A 12,930-nucleotide genomic window follows, 5' to 3' on the forward strand; every position below is an offset into this window, starting at 1 on the left:
GATGGTTCCGCTAGGTTTGCCAGGCCCGACGGATCCTTCTGCCTTGTCTGAAAGTCACGCCGGAATTGGGAAGGAATCGGTAATTCTGCACACTAGGCTTTGGAAATACATTTCAGTGGAAATTCTGGCTGCCTGGAATTGGTAATGCTTAAGTAAGCCAAGCAAAGCTGAACTTAGCGAATCTCGAATCTCAATCGAATCGACTTCTCATGCGCACATCTTCTGTGGCAGAATCCCTGTTTAAATCCCATGGAGATTTAACATGGGGATCTCCATAGAAGAAGAAGAATTCCTGCAGGAATCATCCAGGGATAAATCAAATACGATTCCTCCAGTAATTATCCAGTTCTAGTTAGAGTTAGATGGAGCAGGAAAGACTGCAGTGCATTTCATTCACAGTGCCCGTGTAAATTTGTTTCTGGGCAAACGATGTCAATACATCAATAGTGTATCTGCAGTGCATCAACATAAGCAGTTGTGAATAGATTGGGTGACACGACCGCCATTAGCCCAGTTTGTGCCGAGTCCATGGCTCGATTTTTGCAGCTGCGCAGTCATTTCTGTGGGCGTTTTTTAAAGTCCGCTGTCAGCCACACCGTGGCTGTTACAGACCAGAGGTCGCAAACGGGTTTTGCTTCCTTACCCGTACCCGTACCCGGCCGCACCAGGGTCGCAAATGGGTACCCGTACCCGGCCGGGTACAGGTAGCCGTATCCTACCCGTATCCTACCCGAAATGAGTGACAAACGGTTACTCACCAGTGACTCACGGCCTACCCATACCCGTACCCGGCCGCACCAGGGTCGCAAACGGGTACCCGTACCCAGGCGGGTACGGGTAGCCGGGTATCGGGTAGGGTACGGGTATCGGGTACCCGGTTGCGACCTCTGTTACAGACCCAGAGACGTCATCATTCATTTGTGGCAGTGTCAGAAGGGGCCGGTACAAATAGTAGGTTGACAACCTCTCTGTGCTACTTGTTTTTTTTTTGTCAAGATCTCTTGTTTGAAATCATCATCATCCATGGTCAATCCACTGCTGGAGGAAGTCCTCAAGCCGTCACCTCTTGTGATTCTGTGATGTGATGATCCACCTAGCGACCGCACAAAAGCTGACTTTGTCACTCCATCTCTTTGGCGGACGTACGCTGGGACGTGTTAGATTCCTTGGCTGCTCCTTTTTCTTGGCCATCGGCTTTCGTCGTCTCCTTGATCGACTTGTCCTGACGAAGCCCCCTTTATCGTGACAGTGTGAATAGTGCATTCAACTGCGCGTGTTCTCAAATCCGTGCCGTCTTCTTTCTGCCTCTCATTGTATGTGTGTGTATGTTGAACTTCTCTTGCACCGCACGTGGCCAACCGTGCTAATCGGAGATGGGGGGGATATTGTATAACCCAAGTATGAATCATATTTCTTGATGCACTTTTCAGTTTTTTGTTTCATTCTCGTTGTTAATGTCCATGTTACTGATCCGGATGAGTTAAACCTCTTCCCTTTTTAGCTACGCTGGTATGTTATATATATTTTTTTTCAAGTTCAGCTTTACAAAAGCACTCCATCCTGCTCTCGTCCGACACTTTGTTTTACCAGTTTGATATTAGCCTCCCTTCTAGAGGTACCACAACGCCGCAGAAAGTGATTTCTTTGTGATCCACTAACCCAGCCTTCCAGTTGCTGGTTTGCAGGCGTTTTCCTATATAAGCGAAGGGATTAGCGCAAACATCCCAAACAGGGCCCTCCTTGTCGAGTCTTCACTCGGAGAAGCTTTCCTGCATTAACATCGGGATGTTGTTGTGTTTCTAGAGGGTGTTTGTATGGTGGTTAAAACGTGTGTTATTGTGTGTGTGTTGGCCTCCCCTAGGTCGACTCGGCCTCAATTGAGTACCTTGTGCGGCGTGTAAAAACATCGCCACTGGGAAGACAAAGGCGGCCGGGCGTGGTGCTGGCCGCCAAACCCCCCTTGTGTGCCATGCCGGCCTTCATAGGCGCTCGCTAACAACACTTGTCTGTTAAGGCTACATGGGAGATTTTTGTTTTGTGTGCGACAGCAGAGGTGCAGCAGCAGCAGCAGGGCGGCGGCAGCGCTGCGTTGTGCGTGTCGTGCCTGCACTCGGATGTGCGGGACCTGCTGCCTGGCCTCAAGGTGTGGTCCGACTGGATGCTGGGTCACCCCGAGGAGTGGAACCCCCCGCCCACCTCGCTGGACATCCCCGCAGAGTGAGTCTGTCGATGCGTGAGTATGCAACTCCAGAGAGTTGCACCTAGCCTGCCACAAGAAACCGCTACGTGGATCTAACCCGCAAATAAAGATATGGATCATAGTGTGGCTACAAACACCTACGTTATTAGTTAACCGAGGCGATGTCAGAACTGGTCAGTGGTGAATGGTGGTTGCGGTGTGTGTGTGTGTGTCAGCATATTTGTCTGTTGGTATCTCTGATTGTATGTGTGTATTTGTGTGTGTGTATATATGTGTGGAGCGGTAGTGTAGCGGTTAGCGCGCTGCGGTACGAACCTGGCGGCCCGAGTTTGATTCCCGCTCACGGTCAACACCAGTAACGATTATCTGAACTGGTCCTGGGCCTCCCCTAGGTCGACTCAGCCTCAAATGAGTACTTGGTGTAGTGTATAGAATTATCGCCACTGGGAAGACAAAGGCGGCCGGGCGTGGTGCTGGCCACCCACCCCTTCATGTACCATGCCAGCCTTCATAGGTGCTCGCTAACAGCATTTTCCCCAAAAGTCTGTTAAGACTCTAAGATTTGCATTTCGCCCAAAAGGGTCTGCCAATACATTACATGCATGATCATTAAAATTATTCATATATATGTAATGAAATGCAGTAGACCATGTTACTGTATGTAATTCAGTACGGCTAAATTATCTGGGAAAGTATATTTAAAGGATGTTAAATGTACGGTCATCATTATCATCCATGGGCAGATTGCCCGTAGATGACCGCCGAACATTTAGTCATTTATTTCCACTTTCCTCTGTCTTACATAAATATGCTCAAGTAACGTGCATCTCTCTGGCACCAATCTCTCATCTCGTCAAGCCATTCTCTGTTAGGTTTTCCTCTCTTTCCAGTTGCATTTTTCCGAACTCCACACTTTACATTTTCCTGTTGTTGTTCATCCTACACGTGTGTCCAAATAGTTGCGACTTTCCTTCTCATCACTGCCTGCATCATCAGGTCAGCTTCTACGTGCAGCCTTTTTCTTACTTCTATGTTGGTCACTCTTTGGGTCCAGCTTGTACGCTACTTGGCATTAACGCCGGGGGTTTGGGGGATGGAGGAGGGCTGGGTGATTCGGGGTGGAGGGGGTAGCGTTGTTGTGCGATGGGGGTGGTCGATGTATCCTAGACCCGATCAAGGGAGAGAACTATTGTACTACTCCTACATGTGTACAATGCACTTAATGTGTAAGGGGTGGTGTGGGAGAATGGTGATGGGGGATTGGGGTTTGCTGGTGGGAGGGGACTGATTTAACGAACTAACCGACAAACAATAATTATACTTTCATAAAAAAACACGTTTGTGCAAATCGCATCTGATAACATCGTACATTCATACCTACTATAATCACCCAGGAGGGTCCTTTATGCTCGTGACGTCACTCCACGTCGACCAGCCCCCCTCGTTAATATTCATGAGCAGGTGACGTCCTTCAAATGGAAACCCCCCCCACCCCTAATTAATAATCATGAGCAGGTGACGTCACTGTACTCCCCTCCCCCCTCACTAATATTCATGCGCAAGTGACGTCACTCCACATTGAACAGCCCCCCTCATTAATAATGATTAGCGGCTGTGACGTCACTCCACATAGGGGGCCATTGTGCCTCCTCCCCCCTCCTTGGCGTCAACTTACAACCCTCACTACAAAGGCAGAACCATCACGTCACGCGATCTCCGTAACGCTGTTGAGACATCGAAGTAAAAAGGACGTCGCGATGAACAAGGGATTATAACCTTAAAATGAAATAGGTCTGTGTCACCGCGACCTTACAAATTGCACACGCATTGATGCAATGAATATCACGTCGCGGTCTGCTTTTCGCTTGCAAGTTTCAGATTTACTGCAATACACCCGTCCTTGGACGGGTATAAGGCTAGTTTCATATAAGGATCAAATCCCATATACATCCACTACCAAGCAAATGAAACCCCTAATCCCAAGCACAATAAAAAACGAATAAACAAATTCAGAAATGGCACCGAAACAAAAAGCACAGAATAACCAAAAAAGTGATCACAACAAAGGAAGGAGTCCATGATGAGGCCTACTACTACAAATCCCCAGACCACCTTGCCAACTTCCCAACCAAGCCAGGAAACCTTCACACGGGGGGCTGTGGTGGAGTGCACGCAAGTTACGATTCATGTATATAAATCGGTCAAATGTCCAAAAAAGTAATTACCTATTTTTCAGCGTATGCCTGGATAATAAAAAGACTTTTAGTAAAGATTTTCATAATATGATGGAGTCGATTTGTTGGATGTGGAGTGGGAGGGTATTTCAGAATGCAATAATAAAAATTCTAAATTTTGAAGCGCCCTTAAGCAATCGTTTTCAGGGCGCATGAGTAAGCTCGTCCACGAATGGTTGTAAGTTTTATTTTTGGGGTGGAGAGCAGACCTAGGACACAACACGATACATTTAGGAAGTACTTTTTAGTTTACAGAGTAGAATGCACATACTGCGCTCACCGATATTTATTTTTAAATGTGTATATATACACGCACACATACACAATGTTTTTAAATCCTTTATATTAAGTTCGCTTGCTTGCTTAGGACCGTGATCCAATCGAGCTGACATTTTCCACACAGACTCGTTGTGCGTGACAATTAATGTTCGTGAATTTTTTTTTCCAAAATGTTACACTTTTTAGGACAAAATATTATATTTAATTATCAATTGCTTAATGGTGCAATGCAATCATCTGACCCATAGGTGGCAGCCATCTCAAGCCAGAGGACGAGAGGACTCTAGCCGCCACGCATATAAAGGATTTATAGTGAAAAACTTTGTTTTTACGGGTTATACTTTTTATTGCATAGGCTCTAATTGTTGTAGCAGCTAGCCGGACTCTTCAGCCCTCTGCCTCAGGGCTCCTCCCGATTCGTCTGGGAGGCCGGGGTTTTACTGCACGCTACTTATTTTTCTCTCTTCGTCGATTTTCTCCACGTGTTTCTGCGCCAGCGTTGTGTTTTTATTTACTTATTTAACGTGGCCGTGAACACCCCTGCGTCTTTACGTGTTTGTTAAGTCTCTAAGGAGTATACCTCAATGTCCCCCGTCTGTTAACTCCATAGCCGACGTGCTTATCAATGTACAGTACCGTACATAGCCAAGCGTGCTTCATCGGAGGTGCGGTAATGGAGAATGGAGTCCCTCGTCTGTCGCACGCGCCGCGGTGTACCTTACTGCTCAGTGTGATGAACGTCCGGGTAGTTCTCTCATGGGAGGCATGCGCGTTGTGCACTATGGGCGCACGGGCTCGGCATCCTCTGTTCCGATTTGTACTCCGCGTTGACGCCACGTTGCCCCGGAGGCCCCGGAGCTCCATGGATCACGGGGGCTGCTGAACGGAGGTGTTTTCTCATCATGCACGGCGACTCGGTTGGGGGGAGGCTGGGTGGGGGGACCATGCTTTGAGTCTCCGGTCCGGCGGACGCACTGCAATTTCATGCCGTTTCAACTTTGATGCAAGATCTCGTTTGCGGCGCGGTCATGGTCGCGTGATAGGGGGCCGCACGCCGTTACTGAGAGGCCCGGCGGTTCATATTCAACGCCATCCGTCGCATTAAAATGACACAACATAGTTGATAACGCACGCAATGATAAATGGCTTGTTGTCTGTGCCAGACCTTTCGCCGGTGGCTAATCCACGCGCGTTCGCTACGGCGTGGGTTTGTTTTTAGAAATAGCCTCAGCTCCACGGAGGTGACCGGTAATTGCGTGTGGCGTTGCATTCTGGGAAGCACGTGGCACCACCGAAAACGTTCACGCGATGGCGCTTGTTTGACACCCAGAATGCACTGCGCTGACGTTTAGTCTTCACTTTTCTTGAGTCATTGTTTTAACTCACAGCGCTTTCCAACTTAGATCGAAAGTCTTCATGCATCACCTTGGTTGTCAGTGCACTGCCGGCTGAGGAGCCCACAGAGCCCCCCCCCTCTCCTCCCGATGACGTCATTACGCGTCACTTCATGTCGTCGTGCGACGTGAAATGTAACGTCATGAAGCAGTTTTCAATTTGAGCCGCCTCTGGACATCCCGATTCCTGTAGGTGCGCAAGGCCATTCCCTCATAATTAAATGCTTCCAAGGACAAACTGATATTGAAAACCGTCACGCATGTGCGTGATTTTTTTCCTCCATTTTTTTCTCCCTAATGCAGATGTAAACATTCTCTGTTGTTATTTTGAAGGTTTTTATATATTTAATAACAGTGCTCTGCTTGTAGCTCAGCGTCTACTTCCGTCTCTCTTCCTGGCCTTCATGGCTTTGCCATTGCCTGAGTGAGACATTAACGTCATATCTTCAGTTTACAAGGCAATGGGTTTTTTTTTATCGCAAAAAGAACAATGAAATGTTTTGTCTTCTTTTGCATGCGACTACCAGCACAGTCATTGATATTTCATGTGCAGGATCTGTGCTCTGACAGTAGTGGAAATCCCTTTGTAGCTGTGACACTCGGTGTATATTTTCAAGTCTTGTTTTGACGACGTGGTCGGACTCAGAGGAAAATATTGTTGTGCCCCCATTCTTTGCTATTTCGAGCTCGGTTTAAAAAAAGACAAAAGTTTAACAAGAGTTCAAACTAAACAAAACAAAATCTCAAAATGGAAATGATAGCGACTACTTTCCCCCCACCCCCCTTCCCCCCCCTTGAGAATGCAAAAGACATGTCTTGGCCTGCAACCATCATACATGAGCTGGAGTAATGAACTGAAATTGCAAGCGATTGTTTTTCAGCTGGAATTTCTGGGGGGAAAAGTGCGCCGAACACATGTAGGTGCACGAGGGTTCAATTGACAAATTAAAGGACTGATTTAGTTTTGCAAAAATAAAAGGGAACGTAATTTTTCCTGCGAAATTACAAAAGACGACTTAAGTGATTATACGTTCGTGCGCATGGTCGCAAACGGCTATATATAAAACGGCCTTTTGTCATCGCCGAAGAATGAAAACAGAAAGTTTATTAGATGCCTAGTTCTGGGCACAGCAGATTTTCCGAAATGTCAAGAGCCTTTGGGCATTTGGGCTCGTAGTTTACCGTGAATTATTCTGGTGTTTCCGGGTATGTTAACAGACAACCTTCAGTGCCAACAGGTGTTTCAGGTCGCGCTGCAGGTGCCGGTAATTGCGAGCCTGCCCGCAACGCTGAGCTGCAGCTGGAAGTGCTGGCAGTGCAGTGCTCGTGACAGCCTCCTCCCGCAACCGTGACTGTGGCAGGCTGGCACTGCAGAAAAGATGAAGGGTCTTCCTAATGCCTCCGAGCTAGTCTGAGACGGACCAAGGCTGGTTGACGACAAGTGGTGTTTGCCGAGTCATTTGGAGCCAGTCAACGGGCAAATGCATCGTTTCATCCCGTTATCACAGGAAGCAGGATAACAACATGATGGTGGTGGACCCAGTCCCCCCTCACTAAACCAGAGGGAAACCCAGATGGGTTTTTCAAAAAGCAGGTCGTCTGAGAGACATCACCAGGTCACTGGGCTGGCAAATCTTTTGGCAATGATCAGAGATGGATATGAATGGCAGTATAAACTTCCTGGAATCTCCACTTGGTACACTGCCCTGCATGGCCTCCTGATTGGACCACCAGCAATCTATCCAATACACTACCTTTCTTTACCTATCTTACATAAATTGAAAAATACCTTCTGAAATGTTAGCGCTATTTTTAAGCACTGAATGCAATATGGCAGCAAAGTGCTCGATTCAGCTCCACTGCTGGGGGGTTGAGCTCACAAGGAGCGACTTGAATACATGGTGTTTGACGTGGCTGGGAGCCGCACATGACATGGAAGCATAGGATCTCTCCCGTCTTGAGAGAGCCAACCGTGTGCTAATTGGAGGTCGCAGATGCGTCTGTCGAAGACGTGTGTCTTCTCCACAGCATGTTGCGACAGGAGTTATTGTGGTTCCTGCCAAACGCGGCCTGTCACGTGACGGCCGGTGGCGGGAATCGCCGTCTTGCCTCTATTCGAAGCCACAGTGGCCATGGCAATGTAGTCGTGGCGACACACGAGTCTGCAGCTTGTGGTCATGCCCGGCGTTAATGCTGGCGTGGGGTGGAGCAGCGTGGGCAAGTGTAGACTTCCTTGGCGCAAGTGCTCGCGATCTCCACATCTCCGATTATGGTACAGAGGGCACTTGCGATTGCTACATTTACAGCTCGGTTTCTGGGCTGTGAGCTCAGGAAAAGTATTATTTCTCGTCCATTAGACAGGCCTTATTCCCTGCGTTTTAGGAGAGGGGCTTTAGCCTATTTTGTCTTGCAGAAGCTAGGTTGCAGGAAGTTGGACCCCAATTATAGCGTTGTCCTTTTATCTGAGATGGTCCAAAGACTGGGAAAAATCAGATGAGCTGTTTGTGCTTCAGGGCTGCCAAAAGAAAGAGTCGGCCTTTAAGCAGATGTGACATCCTGGGTACAGGAATGCGAACGCGTCGAGGATCCTTTCAGAGTTAGGGGCCAGACGCGCGCAAGTCCAAAATCGCATTCAACTTGACGCATCGGCCATCTCCTGGGCGAGTATAGGTCAGGGGGCACCTCGGTCCGAAATAAGGAAATATGGAAAACTGGAGTGGGGAGTTCTTCAAACGCACGATACGTTACAGGCTTGAACACGGTTTCCAGAGGTGGCCGCCAGCATGCTCCGTTCTCCTCCCACCCTCCAATCCCTCAAAATAGAAAGTTAAAGGTTTACCGTTGAGTGTGTTGAGTGCTAATATTGGTCAGAATGGACCAGTAATCCTGGGAAGTGCAGGTGTTGGCGTGACCATCCGAATTTGGCTCCAGTAGTTTTTGTCATAAGGAAATGGCGGCAGATGGGTCACATCGTGCAAAGGCAGGGAATCCACCCCTACCCCCTCTAATAAAAGATTCATAATTAGTGTCATGAGCCAAAGTGTGTCGGCAGCCGCCGATGTAAACGAGTGCTTAACACAAGTGCTTAAGCTCTGTTTGTTTACACGCATCGTTGTCTGTATGTGTTTTTTTTCTGTCTCAGCTCTCAATCCCAGTGGTTTGTGAACTCTGGCAGGACATGGCTCGGCCCTCTGGCAAAGCAAAATCCCCATGGCGTTTGCTCCAAATGTTGCTCCCACCAGGACAACTCTGGCTTCCGTAAAGATTCAAACTCCCCCCCCCCCCCCCAGCGCCCTTTGATTCAATGAATTGTCAGTCACGATTCAGGCTTGCAATTAGTTTCAGTCGATTCACTTGGTCACATTTTTGCGTTTTCGTTTGTGTTTCGTCGCGGTTTTTTGTCTTCTCATTTGTGCAGTTGAGCCGAGATGTTACGTTGAATTCTCTTTTCATTGCACGTTTTGAGAGAGTTAGATAAACCGCGTGTATCACATGTGTTACAAGCTATACGTCATCCACAAATTAATTATGTGCCTATTCTTGAAGCTGTTCCCGAAACCTTAACATCCCAACACTGGGGTCTGTATTTTTTTTTTATTTTACCAAGAACAAAATATATAGCTATTCCAGCTAAACTTGAGAAAGTGTTCCCCCGGAAATACCAACACAATTTAAAGGCCGTTGGGTGCAGGCAAACACACGGTATCGATAAGGGCAGGGGTCCAGTCTGTGCTTTGGTAACCTCTCGCGCTCACCTCCAAGAGCAATTCCCGCGGGGATGGAGCGGGTATGGCCCCCCGGGGGGGAGATCAATCCCTGGGTTTTACTTCAATGCTGCCGTCCACGACGCGCGCGGTGCACACAGTGCCGTTCGTTTGGCATGCGTCCCGCCAAGTGTTTAAGGCAACACGCAGCGATGAGTTTATCCCACAGGGAGATTATACTAATTATTGTAATTTTGAAAAAAAGCAAAGGGCTGGAAGTTTAACACGTAGGCTTTCGCGACCAATATTAATCCTAATCAACGTTTTTGGGTTTAGATCGCGAATTGCCCGATGATGCTGGATGAAATTACCAGCGAAACGTCGTACTCAAATTGTAAATGTTGTGGTTTCACGCTTCAACACACCGGTGGGCTAAAGCCGTGTCGGGTGGTGGAGGGCTGGAAATTGTGGGGTTTTTTTGGTATTCGCAAGGTCAGCTTTCCCCACCCCGTGTTGTTTGACAGTACCTCACCGCACCATGCGGGTTGTTTGACCGAACTTCACAATGCTGCCGGTAGGTGCGAGTTGGTGAAAGTGGGTGCCAGGAACTAATGTTCGCCTTGGTCGGAAATCAAACTCAGGAAACTGGGTTGATGGTGCAGTGCGCGAACCACTTGGCCACAACTCCACCCTCTGCTTCTATACGCTGGAATATTTTATTTATTTACGAGCCTGTCTTTGTTGATTTTATAGACTTGCACACATCAAAACTGTTCCAAACAACAAAGCCTTACGCTACAAATGTATTTTGAGACAATAATAACAACATCAGTGCCTTGATGGAGCAGCTGCAAATTAAAATCTCTAGCGATGATTTTTTTTATTGTAATAAAATCAAAGTATAGTGGCTGTAGGTGGCTCAAGGGGCTATTACTCTGAGCACTGAGGCAGCTCCGATGAGATCCTGAGTTTGAATCCAGGCAACTAGCAAGTTCCTAACCGTAGTAAGTTGATGGTCTCTGCCCGGTCATCAATGTGTTCACAACAACAACAAAAAAAACACCCCTGTAATTTTAAGTTTGCTTCGTCACTTAATTCGGCTCAATCCAGCTCTCACTTTTATCGCAGGGCAAGTGAGAATGTGCAGGCGGTCCCCATTGTATAGATAATAGGCAATTGCAGGGATCACAGAGGCGGTTGTGTGAGGTTACCTTCCAGAGGCTGTCTGTGAGTGAGAGTTCCGAATGGATATGTCTACGTCGAGATGCCCACAGCACCACAATTGTGGTATAAAAAGGCCAAAGTCGGGTTTAGCAGTCTCAGTAGGAGCACATTACAAAACAGGCAACAGTGGGTGCTTATTAATTGATGGCCACAATAAGGCAAAGCCGTTGGCAATTTTCAGGAGCAGCAGCAGGAGCCAAGTCCCAAGTTGGCTCTTAACCACTGCTTTGATTATTTTTCCTCGGGTTATTTGGGTCGTTCTGCTGACAAAGAACAGGGATCAAACTGGGCACGATTTAACTTGGATGTGAGCGTCCTGTCATGGCAACCTCTTTCTCACCGTAGGCATTGAAAGTGAAATGGCGCAATTGAAGTGAACGTGAACGAACAATAATGGTTGACGTTTCTCCTCGAAGGAGGGCAATTACCGATTGATTTGTGTTATTATCAATGACTACAGGTTAATAGCAATACATCTTACAATAAATAATTTAAAGTGTGTGTTTATACGCAGTGTATACACACACACACAGGCCTGTTATTTAAATGTGTACGAAGACTGCCTAAAAGGTTGTGAGCAACAAATTACAGACCTTTCCATCAACATAATGTTTGACGGAATTCTCCATGCTTCTATTTACATTTGTATATTCTCTCGCAACGATTCGGTTCTGAATATGTATGTTATGTGCAGCAAACAATGCCAAATTTAGTTTTAGGTTTACGAGCAATTTTTCTTATCATTAAACCAAACGGCATTTACTCCTATTATTAGTTTTTTTTGGTGAAGTCACGTAGGTAAAAAATTTAAATGAATAAAAGTAAAATAAAATAAAAAATAAAAATCACGACGTTTCGGAGGCAACACAAGCCTCCGAAACGTCGTGAATTTTATTTATTATTTAATTTTTATTTTACTTTTATTAATTTAAATGTTTTACCTACGTAACTTTATCGAAAAAAACCTAAGAATATGAATCCTTGCAGTCACGAAAGCTTCAAATCTAGAAGGCATTTACTCCTGGTTAAATACCCTGCCCAGATCATATTTGTGTCTTTAAACAGAAGGCTATGGCCCGTTTATTCTTCCATTTTATTTATTGTTCGTTTTATAAATCTTCTCTCGCCACCTCCGTCGCACCACCCACCCGTGCCTAAACGCTTTTCATGGCTGGACAAAAGCTCGGGGGAGCAGCGCTGCGGACAAAGACGCGCGTCGGGCATCAGGGGTTAGCGGTGGCGAGCGAGCGAGGGGCATAGGGGAGCTAGAGGGCAGCAGTGTTCCGCGCACTGCCGCTCGCTCGCCCGCCCGCTCGCTAGCAGCAGCAGCAGCAGCGAGGAACTGTTCGTTATTTTCCTTTTGCTCTTCAAACCTGCAAACATTTTTTTTTTCCCGATTTCTATTTTTACACGTACAAAAATGTAATCCTTTAAATTACATTTGCATGCCTCGCTAGTCGTCCGCAAGCTACGCTATTTAGCGTACGGACAGCTGTTAGCAAATTGAGCGTGTGTGCGTGCGTGTGTTTGCGCAGTATTTTGTATATATTTTTTTCATCCTCGTGACCTATATGTGTACTGTGAGCCATGCCGAGCGGAAACGTGACACGGTGTCAACTCGCTGCAGTAAATAAAAGGGCTGCGGCGATAAGCATCCTGATTAACGGCCATGAAATGCGGCGATGGTGGAGGAGGAGGAGAGGGAGAGGAGAGGGGGTGGTGGTGCTTGCGCTCCCTTCCTGCCCACGGCGCTGCCGCTGACAGCAGCTCTGGGTGCTGGCGCCGGGCCAGGTGGCGTTCCGCCAGCGCCTTCACCCCCAGATGCACTCGCACTCCTCCTCCTCCGCTGCTCGGCGGGCACTCGCATCTCTCACCCCCCCCTCCCCCGAGCCTCT

General features: G+C 47.4%; 1 protein-coding gene across 3 annotated transcripts in view; it reads left to right on the top strand.

Annotated features, from left to right (window-relative positions):
- The window catches only part of SMG6 (SMG6 nonsense mediated mRNA decay factor), a 184,546-nt gene that overhangs the window by 58,899 nt on the left and 112,717 nt on the right, over nucleotides 1-12,930 (top strand). For 2 of the 3 annotated variants that reach the window (XM_078873763.1, XM_078873765.1), the window contains exon 13: nucleotides 2,049-2,217. In XM_078873763.1, coding sequence (XP_078729889.1) covers nucleotides 2,049-2,217 — 169 coding nt within the window. The remainder of the gene's footprint in view (nucleotides 1-2,048; nucleotides 2,218-12,930) is intronic. The other variant, XM_078873764.1, reaches the window with a different exon arrangement.

This window comes from Lampetra fluviatilis, chromosome 37 (assembly GCF_964198595.1).
Source record: "Lampetra fluviatilis chromosome 37, kcLamFluv1.1, whole genome shotgun sequence".
Lineage (NCBI taxonomy): Eukaryota > Metazoa > Chordata > Hyperoartia > Petromyzontiformes > Petromyzontidae > Lampetra > Lampetra fluviatilis.